Source organism: Cervus canadensis, chromosome 3 (genome assembly GCF_019320065.1).
Source record: "Cervus canadensis isolate Bull #8, Minnesota chromosome 3, ASM1932006v1, whole genome shotgun sequence".
Classification (NCBI taxonomy): Eukaryota; Metazoa; Chordata; class Mammalia; order Artiodactyla; family Cervidae; genus Cervus; species Cervus canadensis.
In genome coordinates, this window is record NC_057388.1 from 97,541,426 (window position 1) to 97,565,039 (window position 23,614).

The following is a 23,614-nucleotide window of genomic DNA, read 5'->3' on the forward strand; positions in this document are numbered from 1 at the left end:
AGGAGATAGTGAAGGACTAGGAAGCCTGGAGGGCTGCAGTCCTTGGGGTCATGAAGAGTCGGACACGACTTAGCAACTGAACAACAACAATATATCCAGGGGTCGGGGGAACAACCAGAATAAAATGAAAAGGGGGAGGCAGTTTATATTAAAGAAACCATTTCAGTCATTGTTGGTGCCGAGTGACCTGTGAACAGCAATCCCCAGCAGAGTGGGATGTGTGTCTCCAGGGGGCAAAGTCAGAGGACCACGTGCAAGGACACGGGACATACGGAATTGAGTGTGACCGCTCGCCTACCTCTCAGTGTCTCTCCTGACATCAGGTATTCCTGTCCTGAAGCTTTGTCTAGATCAAGAGGAAGTGATCCACAGTGAATGCCAACAGGCCTTTAGCACAGGGAGTCCAGACACTAGCCAAAATCTGCAGTGTCCTCTGCAGACTCCCCGACTCTAAAACCATCCACGTTTCAGGGAGCCTCCCAGAGTAGGGACTTCAAGAAAAGACCCCAGAAAAAGGAGAAGTGGCAAGACAAACCCAGGACCTCAGAAGGCAGGGCTGTTTCTCGTGCTGTCAGCTGTGAGAATTCGGAAGATTTATTGGGGATGAGCATCTTTGGGAAACACAAAAGATGCAGTCTCAATCAGGCACCCCAGGACTGTGAGTGTAAAAAGAGCACATCTGGTCATTCCCAGGTGGCGCTAGTGGTAAAGAATCCACGTGTGAATGCAGGAGACCCAAAAGATGTGGATTTGATTCCTGGGTCTGGAAGATCCCCTAGAGGAGGGCATGGGAACCCACTCTTGCCTGGAGAATCCCATGGACAGAGAAGCCTGGCTTGCTGCAGTCCATAGGGTCACAAAGAATCGGATACAACTGAGTGACTGAGCACACTCCGCACCCTCTGGCTGTTCTAGGGGGTAGGGATGCTAACAATTAATGAAGCATACTTGACATAACTAGGTTGGATCAATTCTATTACAAATCCCAGGGTGATGAGATCAAAGTCATGATGATGAGATGCCTGAGGCTGGGGCCGGCAAGAGAGAATGCTGATTAACTGTTGATGGAGACAAAGCTGGAGAGTGAAGGCAAATCGGGAACCCGGGAGCAGGAGACTGGGGAGCACCCCGAGCGTGAGAGGAGCCTCCTACTGGAGGCAACAGCCGTCCCCCCACCCCCGCCCCAGTAAAAGAAGAGCTGCCTCGCTGGGAAGGGGTGGGTCCTAGCAGAGATCCCAAATTCAACTGTGCATTGGTGCCCAGTGGCCCTCCCATTCTACCCACTGAAGTGCGAGATGCCCAGGAATTTGTATTCTTCATAAGCTTCCAGGAGAGCAGGAGCCAGCCTGGCCCTGGTGGATACAGCTGACCTGCGTCATGGAGTCAGGGTCTGTGCTCAGGCCAAACCTGGTTAGACTCTCAAAGGTCCCCCAAAACCTGGTGGTGGGGTTGAGGGAAGGGTTTAGGGGACCCATTGTAGGGTGAAGGATGGAAAGCTGCAGATGTTGGCTATCAGGACAACTTCAGTCTCCATCACTCAGCCATGGGGCTGCTGTGCTGGGGTGGTCAGCTCCTCCCTGCCCTGCAGATCACCAGATGTGCAGGTTGCCTCAGCCCAGCTGTGGACGGCACCTCTCTGCTCCTGTGTCAATGCTCTAGGAACTTTGTGGTAATTATACTTGAGGGAGAAACTCTTAAATGCAAGGGACCCATAGCTTGAGCCTGTAAGTGAAGAAATTAGAGAGCTTCAGATGAAATGGATGTGACAGAGCCAGGCCACCATCATCGCAGGGACAGGGGTGGGGGGCTGGGTCAGAGCTTGTCAAGTCGCCGGAGCAGGGGACCCCAGAATCAGGGAAGAGGGTCTTGAAAGGGACCAAGAGACTAAAAAAGGAATTTCCTCCTGCAGAGAGGAATGAAGTGACCTCGGAGTGGAGAAGGCAAGTGCTGAAGGTCAAGTTCTTGGGGCCTATTTTGGAGCTGGAAGGATGTACAGAGCTCTCTATCCGAGCCTTGCTGTTCAGTCCCTAAGTCGTGTCCAACTCTTTGCAACCCCGTGGACTGCAGCACGCCAGACTTCCCTGTCCTTCACCGTCTCCTGGAGTTTGCACAAACTCATGTCCATTGAGTCAGAGATGCCATCCAACCACCCCATCTCTGTTGTCCCCTTCTCCTCTTGCCCTCCATCTTTCCTAGCTGCTCTCAAAGATCTGCTGCTTGGGAATGGGCCTGGGTTCATGGGTGGCCCCTGGTGGCCCTGTCCACACAAGGCGGGTGGCAGAGTGCTTCAGATCCCGGGTGAGCCCTGGAAGGCCAGCCACATGGCCACGGTGGAGTTAACCTCTCTGTGAATCTGTTTTCCCATGTGGAAAACTGGGAGAGTAATGGAAACTACGTTAGGGTCATTGTGAGGATTACCTGAGTTAAAGGACATAGAATGCTTAGTATGTGGCACGTGTTCGGCTCTTAACAGTGTTAGCTATGGTTGATGTCTTTATTACTGAGCCCTGTTCCTTGGCTAAGGCTGATGCTCAAGGAACAGATGTCTGCCCCAACTTGGGACCATCAAGTCCTGTCTTCTGGGACAGGGAAACTGGGAGCCTGGGGGGTCACTGGGTCAGGAAGACGCAGTGCCCAGAAGGCAGGCATTGGGCCTGCAGTGGCTCAGATCAAGGAGTTCTGTCCCATCCGGGACTTAGTGGTTGACCTTTCCCTCAGTCCTGCATTTTCCTTATGACAGTGCAGAGTTTGTTCTATTGCCTTCCAGAAGAACCTTAACTACCCTGAGACCTGAGGAGGCTACGTGAGACATTTTCAGGGATCCTTTCTGAACTGAGACCCACAGAGGGGGTGAGCACTGAGAGAAGATGAACCAAAAAAAGAGAAAGAAAATGGACTGCACAGCCTCTGTCTTGACCTGAGAGGGCTCAGGGAACCCTGGGATCCCCACAAAGGTGGCCGGTTCACACTCTGGCCATAAAGGGGCCGAATGGGCCCCAGGAGACCGAGGAAGGCTGCTCTCCTGATTCTTCTGAGCTGAGCTAGGAGGGTTGTGCCGCTAACAGTGGGTGTCAGTGTTGAGAGACACCACAGGCTGGTGGGCCGACAGGGACCAAAATGAAGCTCCTTCCTGCCTTCTGCTGTTCCTAGGAAGGCAGGTCCTCACAGGGGAACATATACCTCTCTTTACATCAGGAAATCACACCACAGGCTTCCCCAGAGACAGCAGCATGAGGTGCTTTAGAACCAGCAGCCTTTCTGAGAATTCTGAGAATAACTTCCTTTTTTTTTGGTCCAGTGTATCGCTGAGAGATTCTCATCCCTTCTGCTCTAACAATCTTTGTGGAAATGTAGTGGGGTGAGTCCTCAAAACTGCCATGGGTGGCCCACAGCAAATAGCTGATGGTGGAAACGGGCAACGGAATGCGAAAAGGGTGACCTGTGGGCTCCACAAAGCTGCCTCCGTCCATCTCACTGTTGTTCTGGGTCCTGACAGAAAACTGCTGTGTTAGGCGGGGCAAAGCTGGCTTTTGGTTTCCTCACCTGTCTCAACTAGGGGTTGGACCACCTCATCTTAAAGTTTCAATAACTCCCAATTTTGCCAGGACCAAGACCAACAAAGCTCTGAGCTGGAGGATGCCTAACCTGCGATGATGTGGCCACTCTCTCATGCATCCTCCTCTGTGTTTAAAAGGCCGAGGGAATTTCAGCATCAGTTACTTGCTGCCCCCCCCCCCCACCCCAGCAACCCCTGCCTTTATGAATTCCCAGAGGACCTGGGTAAGGTCTGTTCTGAGCCAATTCTTACAGACCACTGTCCTGAATTGTAAAGGGGCTGTTACTGCTACGGAGTTCCCTCTGAGAGGTCTTGGAACACGGGCATCCTCAATTTACAACACTCATCATCTCATTCTGTAGATCGACAGTCTCTGATCAGAAATCCCTGGGGTCAGACACTTTTGAAATCAAGACTTTCAGATTTTAGAAGGGAATTTGATACATATTCAACATTTTAGGTTACCCCCAAAGAAGCCTTGGGCACTAACCACATAATAAAAAGAAGTGAATATTTCTGTTATAAAATACGGGGACATTTCACTAAGTGGCACAGATATGACTATGACACAAGTAGGAATATGACAAAGGGACTTGCAAACTGCCTCTGGTTAGTTCAGGTCTGGTTTTACCAGCTGAGTTTGCTGTGAACTTAAAATCTGATTTTCAGAGCTTTTTGGATTTTGGATTACAGATGAAAAAGAATATGTCCTTCTCTTCTTGCTGGTCTTAAGGTTTTCAACAACATAGTCTTGACACCGTCACTGTTAATTAAGCAGAAGAACCCCTCACACCAAGATGTGTGCATTTAAGGCTGTAATCTTTATAAATGGGCTACATGCAGGCGACCTGAGGACTTAAGGGTGCGAGGACAGGAAAGGTTTGAGGAGTCAATGCCCAGATTCTCAACTTTCAGATGTGTCTTTTCCTAAATGGGTGCACTGGCCCTAGGACCCACTGGTTCCCTTACCCGCCTTCTCTCTCGCATTCACCCCTCTTACAAAAGAAAGGCTCCCTTCTCACTCTCCTCAATGTTTGCACTGCCACCAGGTACGAGAAACCTAAGGGGTGCCCAAATGGAATAATTCCAGAACATGTGGTTCCTGAGGACGGTCTCTTGAGAGCAAAGAAAGCCACCCTCAGTAGGAAACACTGAGGGCTGACCAGGCTTGTTCCCACTCAGGCAACAAACTCTCTGCAAACTCCCCACCCATCCGTCCATCCATCCACTCATCTGTCCATCCATCCATCCGTCCATGAGATATAATTTAGAAAGGAGGTGGCCGTCATCACAGGGGGGAGTTTTTGTGACAGATATGAGGTCATCTCTGGCCGCCTGGGCTGACAACAAGGAATCTTTTCAAGCAGGATCCTTGGTGAAGATCTACTAACCACCCACTCCCCACACCCAGGTTGTTAAATGCTCCTGTAACGAGACTGTGAGCTGCAGAAAGCAGAACACCAGCCTCCAGAGAGATGCTCCTGGCAGCTCCGCCCCGAATTACCTGGCCCCAGGCTGTCACACTCCACCAGCACCTCGCTGGCCTGGGTTTTCAGGGGGGGCACGATGATGGTCCGGGGGTTCCCCGTGCAGTGCGGCTCCAGGCTCCCCTTGGTGTCGAAGGTGGTGGCGTTGTGCCCGGCGCGGTGCTGCACGGAGTAGGGGCTGGTGTTGCTAGAGGAGTCGGAGTAGGGAGAGTCGTGGACCGTGACACAGCTGATGACGTTTTTTCTCTGCTTGGAGACAGTGCTGGAAACGCAAAGGGAGAGACCAGGACCGTGAGAGGCTGTGAGACACCTGACTGGCCGGGCAGAGCCGCATTTGCTGCGGGCAGGGGCAGGAGGGCAGGAGAGAGGGTAGGAATGTGACTTCTGCTCTCTAGAACCCGAATGGGGAAACCCAGGAGTCACCAATCTCAGCAGCGGGGGTGTGGGTGGGGGTGGGGAAGATGTGAGGGCAAGAGAAGGGGCTGGAGTGGGGCCCACAGAAGCTTCTGGAAATGGGGTGAGAGAACCTTCTGGGCAGGCCTGGGCTCTCCCCCATGCAGCAGGGCTCAGCAGACCTGCCGGGGAAGCACTGGCAGCCCAGAGCTGCATGGCAGTCGTCCACTAAAAAAGTCACAACCTAGAAACGGAGAGTTATCTTTTGTTTGGTGGGCATTCCCAGTCCTTGGACTGCTTGGAGATCAAACCAGTCAATCCTAAGGGAAATCAACCCTGAATATTCATTGAAAGGACTGATGCTGAAGCTGAAACTCCAATCCTTTGGCCACCTGATGTGAAGCGCCGACTCACTGGAAAAGACTCTGATGCTGGGAAAGATTAAGGGCAAGAGGAGAAGGGGATGGCAGAGGATGAGATGGTTGGATGGCATCCCTGACTCAAGGGACATGAGCTTGAGCAAACTCTGGGAGATAGTGAAGGACAGGGAAGCCTGGCGTGCTGCAGTCCATGGGGTTGCAAAGCGTTGGACACAAATGAGTGACGATACAACCACCACCTAGGACTTGGAGTCCGAGAGACAGCATCTCAAGTGATCCTGAGATAACTGTTCCGAGGAGGTAGGGGGAGGAATCAGGTTATACAGAAGTTTGTAGCAAGGGGCAAGTAGTCTGAACATCAAAAGGTTATTGTCAATTAAGGAAAAATAGCTAGGTTGTGACATCCCTGTTTACTACGGCAGGAAATACTCCATTTGACATTATATTTGGAGGCCCGAAATCACTGATGGCTGTGACATCCTTGTTTACTGATAAGGCAGGAGTTATTCCATTTCACACAGCGCCCTCTCAGCCACCAGGGAGGGACATAAAAGCACACAGAGCACCCAGCCAGACCCCGGCAACCCGAGGCTGTGGTGTGGAAGAACACCCCTGGGAACGAAGAGCATAAGCTTTATTAGGCTTGGGGCCTGGGAGACCCCGCCAATTTAGGCAAGAGAGGATAAGGCATCCAAGAGGGGCTGGGATGCAGTGAGAGGGATGGGAGAGTGAGGCGCTGACCACGCTAATCCCACACACACAGCTGAGGAATCGGAGCTGGACCCCACAGCCTCAGCTACCTCTCTGCTCTGGGGATGGGATGGGTGATGGCTTTGTCGGGCAGGCCACCCAAGACCCCCAAGTCCCCATCTCAGGGAAGTCCCGACCCTCCTGCAGCTTCTCCACTGCTGGGCTGAGGGTGGGGTGGGGGTAAAAGACTCCTGTGAGGGCGCTGCTCTGAACCCCTGGTCTTCATTCTAGAACCGAGACTTCACACACTGATGGGGAAGAACAGGCTTTGCCTGGCTCTGGGCCAGCACATTTCTTTTTTCCTGAGATATTTACATTTGCCACTTTGGGAACCAATTCTGTCTGCCTCCCAGCTCCCTGAGAGGCTGGTGGGATGACAGATATGGAATTGGTTGCTTATTGTGAAAGGTGTAAAAATGGATCGCATCTATTTTTGTATATTGATCATCTATTTTTAAGAAATATCGATTGCCTAAGTAAGATGGTCAATGTCCAACCACTTGGCTAAGAAGCCGGTATTTATAGAGCGCCTAATGGAGCCACAATACTGCCACCTCCCAACCCAGGTGTCTTGCCCAAGGTCACACAGCCAGTGACAGCCAGATTCCAAGACTGATCTCTGCCCCACCTGAGGGCAGTGGAGAAACGAGAAACTGGACCCCAGGGCTAAAAGGCTGAAGGGCTGGGAGTGAGTTCACAGGAGGCCTGATGCCTTGCTCCCCAATGCCTGCACTGCTGACATCTGGGCTGGATAATTCCTCTTGGGGCTTCGCTTCTGTCCCCTCTGGATCAGGGTGGAAGCGTCCCTCTCTGCGTCTGTGGGTAAGGACACAGGCCGGCAGACAGATGTCTTCAGCAAGTGCTGGTGGCCTTGGGTGACTGTTCAACCTCCAAGCGATTCAATCTCCTTATCAGTAAGGTGTAGATAATAATAGTACTTACATCACAGGCTTGTTTTGAGACTCAAATGAGAAAATACACAAAGTATTTTGAATGGTATACAACACAGAGTAAGTATTCTATGAAAACTAGCTTCTATTATTGGTGTTACCTCATTTAACATGTGAAAACAGATTTGCAGGAAAAAGTATCTCTAGGCAAAATGAGTTCTATGAAGGTACAGACTTGCTGGGAAAGTTTCTAGTCTAGGAATAAACCAGAAGACTGATAGGAAAGACGTTAAAACCCATCAGTTAGATACCTTGGAGATCTATAGTAGGTGCTACAGGGAATTTTTGTATAAAGAAATATAATACGTGTCTCCGCCCTAGGAGATGATTAAATCTCACTGAAGGATTGTATAATGATTAAAATCTCAGTGAAGGATTGTATAAAAACATGACAAGTTACACACTAAAAGTTTTAAAATAATCAGTTAAAGAGAAAGGATGTCATAAAGACTTCCATGATGAACTGTCAAGTGAGCTGTGCAGATGATAATTAAGAACTCTGAAGAAGGCAAGGAATGAATTGATTGTGTATACTTATAGCTCTTCATTCTAACTTTGATAAACTGGATATATCTTAATTAAGAAAAACTATGCGCATGTGTGCTCAGTCGCTCAGTTATGTCCGACTCTTTGACCCCAGTGGACTGTAACCCACCAGGCTCCTCTGTCCATGGGATTATCCTGTCGAGAACACTGGAGTGGGTTGCCATTTCCTACTGCAGGGGATAAAGAACTACACTTTCTACTTTTAACAGCTGAAATGCAAAAGGCCCACATGCTTGTTGCTCAAACACAGTTTGAGGTAAACAGTTACTGTATAACCCAGTGATTCTGGTCTAGGTAAGTACAAAACGGAACTGAAAGCCAAAACAGACTTGTATGCTAATGTTCACTGCTGTAGTATTCACCATAGCCAAAAGGTGGGAATAACCTCAGTGCCCATCAGCTGATCAATGGAACAGTATTCAGCCATAAAAATGAATAAAGTTCTGATACACGCTACAATACGGATGAATCTTGACAATGTTATGCTAAGTGAAGTAAGCCAGACACAAAAGGACCGATATTGTGTGATTCCACTTATATGAGATTCCTAGAATAGGCAAACTCATAGAGACAGAATGTAAATTAGAAGTTGGTTACCAGGGGCTGCGGGGTGGGGAGAGGAGTTTGGGTAGTTGCTGCTTCATGGTACAAAGTTTCTGTTTGAGGTGATGGAAAAGTTTTGGAAATAATGGTGACGGCTGCACACCCTGTGAATGTATTTAGTGTCACTGAACTGTACACTTAAAAATGGTTAAAGTGGCAAACTTTATTATATGTATAGAGAGATGGGAATACCAGACCACCTGACCTGCCCCTTGAGAAACCTGTATGCAGGTCAGGAAGCAACAGTTAGAACTGGACATGGAACAACAGACTGGTTCCAAATAGGAAAGGGAGTCCGTCAAGGCTGTATATTGTCACCCTGCTTATTTACCTTATATGCAGAGTACATCATGAGAAACACTGGGCTTGGAAGAAGCACAAGCTGGAATCAAGATTGCTGGGAGAAATATCAATAACCTCAGATATGCAGATGACACCACCCTTACAGCAGAAAGCGAAGAACTAAAGAGCCTCTTGATGAAAATGAAAGAGGAGAGTAAAAAAGTTGGCTTAAAGCTCAACATTCAGAAAACTAAGATCATGGCATCCAGTCCCATCACTTCATGGCAAACAGATGGGGAAACAGTGGAAACAGTGGCTGACTTTATTTTTCTGGGCTCCAAAATCACTGCAGATGGTGATTGTAGCCCTGAAATTAGAAGATGCTTACTCCTTGGAAGGAAAGTTATGACCAACCTAGACTGCATATTTAAAAGCAGAGACATTACTTTGTCAACAAAGGTCCGTCTGGTCAAGGCTATGGTTTTTCCAGTAGTCATGTATGGATGTGAGAGTTGGACTGTAAAGAAAGCTGACCCCTGAAGAATTGATGCTTTTGAACTGTGGTGTTGGAGAAGACTCTTGAGAGTCCCTTGGACTGCAAGGAGATCCAACCAGTCCATCCTGAAGATCAGTCCTGGGTGTTCATTGGAAGGACTGATGTTGAAGCTTAAACTCCAGTCCTTTGGCCACCTGATGAGAAGAGCTGACTCACTGGAAAAGACCCTGATGCTGGGAAAGACTGAGGGCAGGAGGAGAAGGGGACGACAGGGGATGAGATGGTTGGATGGCATCACCGACTCAATGGACATGGGTTTGGGTAAACTCCGGGAGCTGGTGATGGACAGGGAGGCCTGGCGTGCTGCGGTTCATGGGGTTGCAAAGAGTCGGACACGACTGGGCGACTGAACTGAGACTGAGTGCCACAACTGAAAAAAAATTAATGTAATAGGCCCCAAACCACTTAATTGGACACTTTAAATAGGTGAATTGTATGGTACGCAAATTACATCTCAAGTTTTAAAGTTCATCTGCTTATTCAGGAACAAGAAAGCAAATGGGACTCACAGGGTAGGTGGGGATGAACAACTCAGATGTGGCAGAAGAACTAGAAAGTGGGGCACCGGGGAAAGGTCCCCAAGCCTCCAAAGTAGGGACATGAAATCTGAGAGCAGCAAGTTCTGGAAAGCTGTGGAAATGGGAAGGAGCACTGGGGCTTTCCTGATGGCTCAGCAGTAAAGAATCCATCTGCAATGCAGGAGAAACAGGAGACTCGGGTTCGATCCCTGGGATGGAAAGATCCCCTGGAGAAGGCAATGGCAACCCACTCCAGTATTCTTGCCTGGAAAATCCATGGACAGATGACAGGCTATAGTCCAGGGGGTGGCAAAGAGTCGGACTGAGTGATTAACCTACCACACACTGGGAGGAAGGAGAGCTGCCTTTAAAAAAAAAAAAGAATTGGCGAAAGAAGCCACAGCTGCTCTCTGCGGGGTTGGGGCGGGCCTGTGAGCAATCTGTCGTGTCATAAGATGTTGTTAGAGGAAACGCCCCCAGTTCTAATGCCCCACTCCTGGCACCTTCACAAAATGCTCCCAGGACCAGGGTCAGCGCCGGGAGACTGAGCGTGCGGCTAGCCTGCCCCGCCCTTCACTCTCAGCTTCGGTCACAGCCAGTTCCACCTGATTAAATGACACACACACAGTGACTCATCTGGTCACCTCACTAAACGCAGAAATGTTCTGCTGCAGGTGCAGCCTGTGGGTGGCGGGCCCCACGTGAAGGACAGAGGCTGGCTGTTGCCAAATGTGTCCTCTGAGCCGGCGCTCTAGGCCTGGCGCTGTTGTCCATGTTATTGGTGTGACCTTGGGCAGTGGCTTGGATATACTGGGGTGACCCTGGATGTCCCTCCAGCTCTAACCTGCTATGAAATTGTTAGGGAGAGTGGCATTAAAGAAGCCATTTGTGGTTCCCCAAATATTTATTTTTAAAGACATTTAAAAGAGGATTTGCTTTACTCCTAATTTGGAGAGAAAATAAATCCTTTTAGTAAGCGTATTTTTCATGGAGACCCAGACCAAGACACTCCCTGCTGACTACATATCCTCCTTAGGTTCTGTGTAGTTTATTAAATAGGGCTTCCCCGGTGGCTCAGATGGTAAAGAATCTGCCTCCAATGCAGGAGACGTGGGTTTGATCCCTGGGTCAGGAAGATCCACTGGAGAAGGAAATGGCCACCCATTCCAGTATTCTTGTCTGGAGAATCCCATGGACAGAGGAGCCTGGAAGGCTACAGTTTATAGGGTCATGAAGAGTCAGATACGACTGAGGGACTAAGACACAAATAGAAAATGGGCAAATTAAACACCCCCCGCGCCTCCAACTAATTTTGGCCAAGCTGTAACTGAATTCAAGGTGGATGTACTTGGAATTCTTTACTCAAGTTAGAAATTTCAGAGAGGCTTCAGGTCAATACAAGTAAGAATTTTCTGACAACTGGAATCATCTGAACATACAGTGGGCCAATTCATGAACCAATGAGCTTCCTGTCACTGAAGGATGGCTTTCTGGCAAGAGTCTTATAAAGCTGACAGCTGATCTAGATGACCCCTCAGAACTGAAAGCCATCTTCCGACGGAAACCTAACAGGTAGTGACTCTTTCCACCAAAGGGGTCGAGGAATTCTGCATGTCATTTTCTTGATATCTATCAGGAGTGTGGGATAAAACCTCTCTGAGCTCTTCAGGGATTCCTCGCTTTTTTCTGAGCTGGAAGTCCCCATGCCTGACGAGCAGACAGGTACAACACAGTCTGACGCTGATATACCTACCTTTTTGGGTTTATATGTGACAGGATTGGAAGAGGTGAATTAACTTGATAGCTCTGTTTCTAATCTCTTCTATTGTTAGAATCTCTGTGCTCTACTTGATGTACTATGCAGATTAAAGAACAAATGGGAAGCTGTTAAATGAGTCAGTTTAAAAATGAGCACGCATCTGACACGGTGACTACGGATTCTTTTAGCTCCTACATGTCGATTCTGCTGGGATTCATCCCACGACAGTGTCTAATTATTATTGATAGCTTATCAATCCCATTATGAATTGGTTAATGGAAGTGAGACAGACAGTGACAAGAGCAGAATGAGAAATCCTTGCTTAAATGGCCTCGACAGAACATCACTTCTGAATAAAGAACAAAGCTGCCAGAGTTCATGACTGCATTGTGTTGTCATGGCAATAGCTGATTTTCATCATTTTCAAGTGATGAAAAGAAACAAGGAACTAAGAAGCAAAGAAATCAGCCCCAATGGAGAAAACATGGCTGGAGAATCAGACACAATTCTGCGACCCCTTCTCTGTAGGACCCTACCTGGAATATGCTTCTGATTTCTATTTGCCGGTCAACTCCACCCTGCAGGACCAGAGTCAAAACTCATCTCCACCAATGAACTTTCCATGCCATAATCTACACTATATGCGAAAACTGCTCTTCTGTTATCATGACACTGATTACTGAATATAGATAGATAATGTTTACTGAATGCACAACTACTGTTCAAAGTCCTTTACATGTTTTATCCCCTTGAATCCTCACAGCCGGACTATAAGGTAGAGAAAGTTATAACTTTCATTTTGAGAACAGGAAAATGTTGGGTACTTTAGGATGCTTTAGGTCACTTGGATATTCAAGGTCACATAGCTGGTTAGGGACAGAGCTGGGCTGGAACCAAGAGCTAGCATTCTTCTGCTGCTTTTTCTTTTTGTGACTGAGTGTGGTCTTAGTTTATTTAAAACTTTTTATTTTACTGTGGTAAGAATATGCAACCTGAGATCTACTTTCTTAAAATTTTAAGTATATAATACGGTATCAGTGACGCTGTATAGCAGATCTCTGAAGTTTATTCATTGTAACTGAGATTTATGCCTGTTGATTAGCGACTGCCCATGTCCCACAGCCCCTGGCAACCGAGATATAATTCTTTGATTCTGTGAATTAGACTATTTTAGATAGCTCATGTATGAGGTTGCATACTGCACATTTTCCTTTTTAAGGCTGAACAGCATCCCTCTGTACGAACCGGTCCCATTTTCTTTATCCATTCATCTGATGGACACTTAGGTTGCTTCTACATCTTGGCTATTGTGACTGATGCTGCAGGCAACATGGGAGAGTGGGTATCTCTTTGAGGTTCTAATATTAATTCTTTAGGATAAACACTCAGAAGTGGGACTGCTAGATCACATGGCAGTTCTGTTTTTCACTTTTTGGCTGAGCCCCACAGAATATGGGATCTTTGTTCTCTGACTGGGGATTGAGCCTGCACCTCCTGCATTGGAAGCATGGAGTCTTAACCACTGGACTACCCGGGAAGTCCCTATTTTTAATTTTTTTGAGGAACCTCCATACTGTTTTCCATAGTAGCTGCACCAACTTATACTCCCACCAGCAGCGTACAAGAGTTCTAACGTCTCCACTTCCTCCATCAACACGTCAGCTTTTGTCTTTTTGGTAACAGCCATCCTGCCACGTGTGACGTGATATCACACCATGGTTTTGCTTTGCATTTCCCTGATTATGACTGAGGCTAAGCACTTTTCATATGGCTGCTGGTACATCTTTTAAGTAAACTCTGTCCAAATCCTTAGCCCACTTTTAAATTCGGTTACTGTTTTTTTTTTTTTTGCTGTTGGGTTGTCCAGAGCCCGCACTCCCTCTTCATCACCAGCTACACGGCTCCTCCTACTCATGAGGACTGAGAATGTAAGGCAACTGAGAGTCCTCCTTCGGGCTCCACCAGGGCCGAGTCGGTGACAGTGGCATTAGGGTGTGAACTGTTCGCTGTGCTGTTCCCACTCCCCTTCCACCCAACCAGAAATAAACGGCCGACAGCCTTTAACTAGCCCTTCACGTGGGTGGGGGGACAGGGGTGCCAATGCCACCAGGTCAGCGTGCTCCTCCCGATGCATCACGTGGCCTCCAGTTTAAAGAAAGCTGAGCACCGAAGAATTGATGCTTTTGAACTGTGGGTTGGAGAGGACTCTTGAGAGTCCTTTGGGCTGCAAGGAGATCCAACCAGTCAACCTTAAAGGAAATCAGTCCTGAATATTCATTGGAAGGACTGATGCTGAAGCTGAAACTCCAATACTCTGGCCACCTGATACGAAGAACTGACTCATTTGAAAAGACCCTGATGCTGGGAAAGACTGAGGGCAGGAGGAGAAGGGGACGATAGAGGATGAGATGGTTGGATGACATCACCGACTTGGTGGACATGAGTTTGAGTAGGCTCCGGGAGCTGGTGATGGACAGGGAGACCTGGTGTGCAGTCCATGGGGTCTCAAAGAGTCAGACACGACTGAGCAACTGAACTGAGGACCAAAAAACAAAACTCGACATTTTAAATTTGGTGCATACATTCCATTTGAGTTACATTATCCATATATGTATGTCCCTCAATATGGACTGTACCTCTCCAGGCTTCTCTGTCTATGGAATTCTCCAGGCAAGAATATTAGAGTGGGTTGCCATTTCCTTCTCCAGGGGACCTTTCTGACCCAGGGATCAAAACCTGCATCTCTTATGTCTCCTGCACCAATAGGTGGGTTCTTTACCACTAGCGCCACCTGGGAAGCCCCAAGATATGCACACATATACACACGTCACCATTATGATCACTTTTAACTTGACTACCTTCTGTAGAAATCTGAAACGGGGTCTGGAAGGAGCCATGGGTGGCCCTGGTCTTCAGGCATCACGCACAGTGGCCGGTGTTCACTCTGCCCCCTGCCTTCTACATTCCTCCAAGTCTCTCCTGATCACGCTGGGTCCATCCCCTGGGCGCGGCTCTGCCCTGTGCTTTCCAAACCACTCCTGCCCTGCTCCCTCTGCCCTGCGGAAGGCAGGGAGGACACCAGGTCATCGCTACACATCAGTAACAGCTTTGTAACACGGGGAAGTGTAGGACTGGCGGCTGGGGCAGTTGGGTGCAGTATCTCCTCTTCAAAATGCAGTCTTTTCATAAAATGCAGCCCTTAACCACTGGGATGTTCTGACTGAAGCCCAGGAGAGAGGAAGCCATGAAGTACTCTCCTCAAGACTCACATCTCCCGGAAAGAGTCAGGTGATGGAAATTGGTCATCAGATTTAACTTAACACCGAAAAATAGAAAGCCCTCCAAATGACACTGCATGCTGGGTTCCTGTGCTTCCTTCCTCAGGCCTGGCTCTGACGCCACCAACACAGCACGAAGTTGGCCTGAGTGGGTGTGTGTGCTATCCCCCATTAAGTGGATGTTAATTCTTCAGACAGTCTTTTGGGCAGTAGCACATCACCTTCCTGACTGTGACTTTTCTATAGTAATTTATCTGGATTTTCAATTCAGTGTCAAAAAGAACATTTGGGGGGGGGTGGTCACACTTTTGGGGGATAAACAGTTTCAGAATGATCCCTGTCTAAAATCCTTAGGGATAATGATGAATCAATCTCCTAGGGAAGTTCACATTTTGGTCAGATTAGCTGTGACGCTCTAAGCATCACTTGCAAAGTGATGCAGGATACAGCAGTGCCCTGATGACCTTGGTAAATGAACCCTGTCTACCAGAAATAGATAATTGAATGAGCAGATAAATGAATGAATAATGGAGACCGGGCAAAATGATTTCTAATGGATCAGCTGAAATGAGCCACTCTGGTCACACACTCTGGAAGCCTGTATGATGTAGCCTCATGGCCCCTAAAAGACAGTTTCAGCACAAGGCAAGGTTGGCAGAAAAGTCTGAATGATAAGACGGGCACCCATAAACTTTCTCCAAGGAAATTTCAAGGGAGAAGAGATGGCTTATTCAGCACATGCAGAGAGTCAGCTGCTCCTCTCATCAAAATCATTTATGTGTATTTAAAGTATGACTGGTTCTACTACCAAATCCTGGGGAATCCAAAAACATATCTGTTTTCTATCTTTACACAAACAACTCTAGCCATGACCACAGGGCCCCCTCATTCAACATGGAAAAAGAGGAGGCTACTGGGTCTTGCCTGGCCTCCTCGCTTTTTCAAACCTTCTCGAAGAAATGAGAACAGCTGAATTCTGCCCGGCCTGCTGCTAGAGCAGCTGCACTCAACCAGTGCCTGGCCTCAGTCAGGGCTCAGTGATCATGCCCTGGACTCCCCACTGCCCTGGCCTGGTGCCCTGCACACAGCAGGTGAGACCATGGGTGTGGGCATGGTGATGGTCAGAGCAGGCCGAGGACATAATTTATAATGTGTTGAATTAATGACTAAAGAGAAATCAATTATTTTTGCCAGTAATTAAGATTGCCATTTCCTCACTGTCACGGAACCTGAATCCCAGTTCTGCTACTTAGAACCTTTGCCAGTCTGGGTCACTTACCTTTCCCAGGCCTCAGTTCCCTCATCTATCAAATGGGACTTCAACTGCCAGCCTTTTGTCTATCTCATCAAATGATGCAGAGACAGTACAGGTGAAACCCCCTGGGGAATGTCTGTTACAGCCCCCTTCCTGTCTGGTTCACTCGCCCCCAGCCTGCCCCTCACACTCTGGAGTCCTTCTTACAAGTAGGAGTTGTTGAGTGTCCATCTGCTCTGGCAGCTAACAGTGCCACATGCTGGGGGTCGGGAACGATAATTTCGCCTTGACATTCCTCTGAAAATTCTAGACAATGTCACCTGGTCCTGGAGATTTACCCACATGCTTGTGCTTATGTCCTCAGTGGCTAACTCGTGTCTGACTCTTTGCAACCCCATGGACTGTACCCCACCAGGCTCATATGTTCATGTCATTTCCCAGGCAAGAACACTGGAGTGGGTTGCCATTTCCTCCTCTAGGGGGTCTTCCAGATCCAGGGATCAAACCTGCATCTCCCTTGTCTCCTGCATTGGCAGGCGGATTCTTTACCACTGAGCCATCAAGGATTACTTGTCTTAGGCTGGCTCTAAAAGACGCTGCCATGTGATCCCATGCTCAACATCCCTGTGAGCATCACAGGAACTCCCCAACCCCCATCCCTCAACTCTCCAGAGGCTGTGTTGAGGCTGAGTCAGGTAAGGGGAAGCCGTTGGCATTTCAGGCAGGGTTACAGGGCTAGTACTGGGGCTGAGCTGCAAATAGGAAATGAGGTCAGAACACCGAAGAGCAGAATCAAGTTGCTCACAGCTGGGAGAAATTAGGTTTGGGAATGAGGACGGTCAGGGTCAAGAAGGGACGCGTCCACTGGAGCCCTGATGGGTAGAGAAGCTTACAGTCCGAGGGTGGCCAGGCGGCTCCCCAGTGGCCTGCACTGAGGGCATGTCCCGTCCTTGTTTTCCCAGAAATGATGCTTTGCTGGGAGCTCCTTAGCATCTCCTCGGAAAGCTGGCCACGCCCACCTAAGGGGAGATTCTCCCGCAAATCCCCCTTTCCATTCTGAAATCCCTTTTGTCCTGACCTCCCACTTTCTCTTATCAGCAAACCCCACCTGTTCTTGATCCCCCTCTGCCCACCTAAGGCTCCGCCCACCGGTGAGGTTCCACCCACCACTCATCTCACTGGAATTTGCAGCCTCACCTCCTCTGCCCATTGTCTAAGCCTATCAGGACCACTGACCTTGAAAAGCCCCCTCTTTCCTACTTCCTCAAGCTATTTCCCCTCTGAATCCCCACAGTCCTCTGCTAGTTTTTAGGGGCCTGGTAACCTGTTTCGTGTTATGAAGATTTGTACATGTCTTATCTTGCTTATTACCCTGCAAACCTCCTGAGGACAAAGACTGTCTACCTTATTTATGCAGCACCTGTGGTTCCGAGCATAATATCTTACCAGTGGGGCCAATAAATATTTACCCTGTTAAATTTTACGATAGTCTGATTTCTAAGAATGAGTACTCATATTTCCCCCTATCTTTTTCCTCATTACAAAATGCAGTCACATTAATGTGGTCACATTACACGATGGTTTCTCTATAAACAAAATAGCTACTGGTTTCTGTTTTATCTTCCACAGGCTCCAATACCTTCTCCTGCCTTCCTGGGTCCTCAAACATTTCTTCAAGGCAACAGTTATTTGATCTCTCTGGAAAACACTATTTTCTCATTCTGTGAGCTTCCCATCACACCTGTGGACAGCTAACACCTTTCTCGGTTTCTCTCTGGCCTCCAATTGCAGCCTCCCATGTTTGACGGAATGTCTCTGGTGCATCTTGTTAGCTTGGGCGGGCAGGCAGGCCGGCCCCTGCATCTTCCGTGTTACGAATCTCTGGTACTCAGCAGCCCACTGTCACTCACCATCTCTGGCTGTCGCTCACACATGCACCTGCCCGTCGGCCCCTTCTCTGCCCTCCCCTAAGTCGTGACTCACTGACACCAAGGTCCTCCCATGCTGCCACATGCTTCAGCTCTGTTCTTTCTGGGCCCTGGGGCTGCTGCAGAAGCAGGCTGCACTTCCGGCTTGCTCTGTGCCCTCGGCCCTGGCAGCGGCCTGATGGGTGGAGAGATGGCTTTCTCATCCTCCTTCCCCTCAGATCCACTATTCGGTTCTCTCCTGAGCACATATGTCGAGATTCCGTGTCAACTCAAATGTTAAAATGATATTCCAATCTAGTCAACTGTCAGATTTTAAAACTGCCTTTTTCCAGTTGTGGCAAAGGGCTGTGTGAGGTTGCCTGTCCTTCTTATGCCTGATGCCACAGATGTGTGGACACGCTGCTCCAGGCCAGGGCCCGGGCTGGAGCTGGGAGGAGCCTTTCCCTCTGGGAAGGGACTGGGAGGCATGGGGCATGGACTCAGCTTGGGACTGTTCTCCTAAGGAAACAAAGGAAACTGAGGCCAGTTCTGGAACAGGCAGGCTGGGGGTGAGGCGCTACGCCCCAGCCCTCAGCTCCTTGGCCCCTCTGGCACCTGACCCACTGCTAGGACAGAAATGCTCCATCACATGCTTCTCTGAGACACACAGAAGACCGGGCTGGGCCTTTAAAGAGGACACTGGATTGAGTGTTACACAAGCCCTCTCGTGAAAAGACAAGACGCTGAGCTCATTATAGAGGTGGGAAGGCAATGCCCCATGCAGGAAGGAATAGCTGTAGTGACAATGTTTTAATCAGTCTATCAGCACATCGTGTAATGATTTCAAAGGTAAGAATTTATTATCTAATCAAAAGGATTTGTGATTATAATCAGTGACATTGTACCCAATTAGGAATTAATAATTTGGGCCTAAATGTGAATGTTATCTTCACATTGGGTTACAGGATGTGCTCTGACTGGCAGGCCTCCCTTCCCGGGTCCTGGGTCCCAGTGGGAAGAGCCAGGAGGTTGGGGTTGTGAAATTTCAGATCTACCAGGTCGTGAGGCCCAGGGATGCTAAAGACCAGGAGACTGACTGGAGGGAAAAGTTCCAGGGGACCATCAGACAGCCCAAACTCACACCAAGCTGTTTCAGTCTGGCTGGCAAGCACAGGAAAGAGGCTCTGGCACGAGGCTTAACAGTCTTCACAAATATAATAAATATTTCTTCCCTCTCCCCCAGAAGCATACAGCGAGTGAAATGAGTTCTTACTACTTTGGAATAAACAGTAATGTTCTCTGGATAAAAGGCCACCTGGCAGTTTGAAAGATTGGGTTAATCAGACACAGGGAAATTTCTGATTAGTTGGACAATTACCTCAAATTTTGAGAGAGCCAAGGCAATGTTTGAGAAACAGCCTGACCAACTGGGAATACATTCAATAGCCCGAGGCAGAGATTTTTTAGCTTATGAGGGCTGAAATATAATGACACTGTGTGCCATATTATGGTCTCACGTCCCCCAGATGTAGAGGGCCTATAACTATTTTTTTAAGACCAAACTGACTCAAAATTATTTTTGGCTTTCAATAATTATAGAAATCAGTTTGAAAAGTAGAAAGTGAAGTGTTAGTCGTTCAGTCATGTCCGACTCTTTGCGACCCCACGGACTATAGCCCACAGGCTCCTCTGTCCATGGGGATTCTCCAGGCAAGAATACTGGAGTGGGTTGCTATTCCCTTCTCCAGGGGATCTTCCCCACCCAGGGATTGAACGGAGGTCTCCTGTGTGACAGGTGCATTCTTTACTGTCTTGAGCCACCAGAGAAGCCCAAATCTGTTGGACCATCCCCTGAAATCACTTCAGGGCTCCAGGACCTGGCAAGGCCAGGATTCAGGGGCCAGGAGAGAAGGATGGATCATCACTTTGGATGACGGGGAAGTGGTCCAGGCCCAGCACCGTCTCTGGGTGAGCACCGCGCCCGCACTCCGCTCCTCCCTGGTGTCCGCGGCGGCTCACCTGGTGGGGGCGTGCTTCTGCTCCTCCTCCTCGTCCGTGTCGCTGCTGATGGTGATGACGCTGACCGTGGGGCTGGGGGTGTCGGGGATGACGATCGTCTGCCGCTGCCGCTCCCTGGTGGTGCTGGAGGCCCCGTCGCCCCAGCCGCATGTGACGGACGAGCTGCAGGCGGGGCTGCTGTGCACCAGGGCGCAGCGCGGCGGCGTGTTCTCCTTGACGCGCTTGGACCGCTGCGGGGAGCTGACGGCCTGGGAGGAGGACACCTCACAGGTGGAGACGTTTCTGGAACGACAAAGCCACGCACGCTCATGGAGAAGGTCAGGGCCGGCAGCTCCTTGCAAGAAGCCCAACTGTCTACAAACACCATGGCCAAATTGAGAGGGTAACAGGCCTCGGGTCTCCAAACGGAGGAAACAGGCTGCAAGTGTCAGACATTTTTTTCTCTCTCACTTAAGCGGCAGGAGGAAACAAACTACAAAGTGTCAGAATTTTTTCTCTTAAAATTCTGTTGCCATGATGACACCTAGTTCCACCTGAACTTAACTTTTCTCAAACCTTGAGCTCACCAATGCATTTTTCTTATGGAAATGTTTTTCTTAAGCTGTGTTAATGAAACTATGTATTTGCTTTGGAATTTGCCTTTCTTCAAAATGGTTCCACCTAAGACTAACTTTTGGCTGATAATAGCTCAACAAACCAGTATTCATATCAATTGTTTTATGGCTGGGGGATGACACACCTGTGCCATCCTATCTCAAAAATGTATATTGTGGGACAGGGGCCTGGTGAAACTCCCTCAGCCTTGAGGTGTCTCTATCTGATCAGTAGCTTTCTAACAGACATAAAACAGCTTGCTAAAACTAGCAGGGGGGGCACTCCCCCTCCCCCTTCCAATGTCTGTGTCAGAAACTTTCTCTGTCCCTTTTTTATACTTTAATAAAACTCTGCTATACAAAAGCTCTTGAGTGATCAAGCCTGGTCCCTGGTCCCCAAGTTAAATCTTCTTCTTTGGAGATCACGAATCCAACACCATTCATTGTAAGTCATCAAAATCTCCATAAATCGGATAGAGGACCAGCATACTTGAGCTTAACCAGACTGCAGAGGCGGTGGCCTGTGGGGCTCTTTCTTTCAATTGCTACACAGACAGGGCAGCATCCTGGCTTCTCTGGGCTCTGTCCGCTGTGGGACAAAGTGGGTAGCCAGGGCCCTCAGGAGAGGACAGAGGACTGTGCCCAAGGACTGGGCCGATCTTGTGGTGGTGGTGGTGGTGGAGTTTCAGGGGCGTCTGCCCCAGTGCAGCCCCCTGCCATCAGGGTTAAAGCCCAACTTCGTAAGTTCAATCTTGTCATCTTCCCCAGTGTACTGAGTGAGATCTTGTTTTGGAGGGAGGTGGAAGAAAAGATATTTGCACATAAAGCTTTTGTTTCCTTGCTCATGGCTGGTTTACCACCGATTCAATGACAACACTCATTTCCTAAGACTTCCTGGAGCTAAAAGATCTAAGGTTAAAGTGTAGCTTTGCCTCCTTCCTCCTCTGGGAAATGGACATGACCATAAAAGTATCTCTGGGGGTATAATTTTTCAAAAATTTATTTTTCTGGGGACTTAACGGGCGGTCTAGTGGTTAAGACTCTGCCTTCTAATGCAGGGGACATGGGTTCAATCTATGGTTGGGGAATTAAGATTCCACATGTCTCACAGTGCAACCAAAAAAAAAAAAACCCAAAACAAATCCTGGATTTTGACACATGGGCCTCACAGGAAGCTTACCAGTCTGTTTCAATCATAATGAAAAACCAGGAAAAATGAAAAAGGAAAATGTATGCTTAAGGGACCTGTAACTCTTGATTTTGACCAACTAGAAATTACTTATCAAAAAAGCCAATGTAGTTTCTGGTAACGTTAGAGAAAAAAGACCTTACCTTTCCCCTCCCCATCAACCATTGCTGACCTTGGTTGTATCTATACAATGAGACCAAAGCCAGCCTATAATGAAACTTAAGATTGTGATATGTCCTTAGAGATTCTAGCACCTTCTAGCTAAAGGGAAGGTAATTAAATGAAAATTACTCCATAAAGGTGGGTCTATTTAATTTTCTATTTAGTCGGTATCAGATATGTTGCTTGTTCCTTTTGGGGGGCTCCTAATAAGAAGTTTCACTGATAAGATTGTTCTATTATTTGTACTTACCAGAGAACTTTGTATTTGTTATTACTAACACAGTGCAATTTTGAGATTAAGTTTTCACTACTCGAGCAGTTAAAATATGTCTACTTGGAATTTTTAAAGAAAAGTATGCCTGATGGTACTGCCTGCCAAAGGGGACAGCCTTCTGGTTTTTCCAATTGTTTTGCCTAAGGCATTGGTCTTAAAAATAGGCAAACCCATAATTTTCACTATAGTCCCACTGATCTTGAAATGCACTGGCAGTGAGCCTTCTAAAGCCAGCTGGGTGGTAAGAAGGCAACAAAGAGGGACTTACCAACAGGTCAGAGGCTAAGGGTTCTTCTTGCCCCTACCTGGCCAAGGTGAGCACACAGAGGCTAAGCTCAAGCCAGACCAGGGTTCTGGTGACCACCCACCAGACTGAGCATGATAGCACGTGAGGATTGAGACAGGGGCCTCTGGTGCCACCCAATCTAACACAGACATGGGTGTTCTGTCACAGGGCTGTCAAACAAAAGCATTCTGGAAGCTGCCACTGATCTGACATGAATTTCCCTAAGTTGTCAGAAACAACCAAGTAAGAATCTTATTCAGGAAGGATGACAACTTCAGGAAGTCAGCTCTTGGATTAGCTTTCAAATGAAAAAGAATCAAAAGAGGCAGATCTAATTTCTGGCATCTTGCTATACAAGGAAGTATAAAATTCACTAGACATTTCATGTATTACTTGACTTCTCTTGATTAACCTATTCCAAATAAGCAATTAAGGACCTCCAAGCCACTGGAGAGAGATGCAGGAATAATTTTACAGCCATACAATTTTGATATCAATTTTTTTGCTTGTTAGGAAATCTCTATTTTTTTAAGTAAGGTATATTGAGGTATCATTTACATATAGTGTAAGACACCCCTTTGAATTGTTTGATGAGTTTTGACAAATGTACAGTCATGTAATGCCCATCACAATGCAGATACAGAAATTTGTCATCACCTTATAAAGTTCCCTCTAGTCCTTAGCAGCTCCTGACCTACGTCTCTATAGTGTTGTTGTTCAGTTGCTCAGTTGTGCCCGACTCTTTACAACCCATGGACTGCAGCATGCCAGGCTTCCCTGTCCTTCACTATCTCCCAGAGCTTGCTCAAATTCATGTCCGTCGAGTCAGTGATATCACTCAACCATCTCATCCTCTGTCCTTTTCTCCTCC

The 23,614-nt window shown here is 48.1% G+C and overlaps 1 protein-coding gene across 2 annotated transcripts in view; it reads right to left on the reverse strand.

The window, feature by feature from the left end:
* Positions 1–23,614, reverse strand: part of HIPK2 (homeodomain interacting protein kinase 2) — a 208,084-nt gene that overhangs the window by 14,391 nt on the left and 170,079 nt on the right. For both annotated transcript variants that reach the window (XM_043463855.1, XM_043463856.1), the window contains exons 12-13: positions 20,240–20,521; positions 5,061–5,305 (exon numbers count right to left, since the gene is read on the reverse strand). In XM_043463855.1, coding sequence (XP_043319790.1) covers positions 5,061–5,305; positions 20,240–20,521 — 527 coding nt within the window. The remainder of the gene's footprint in view (positions 1–5,060; positions 5,306–20,239; positions 20,522–23,614) is intronic.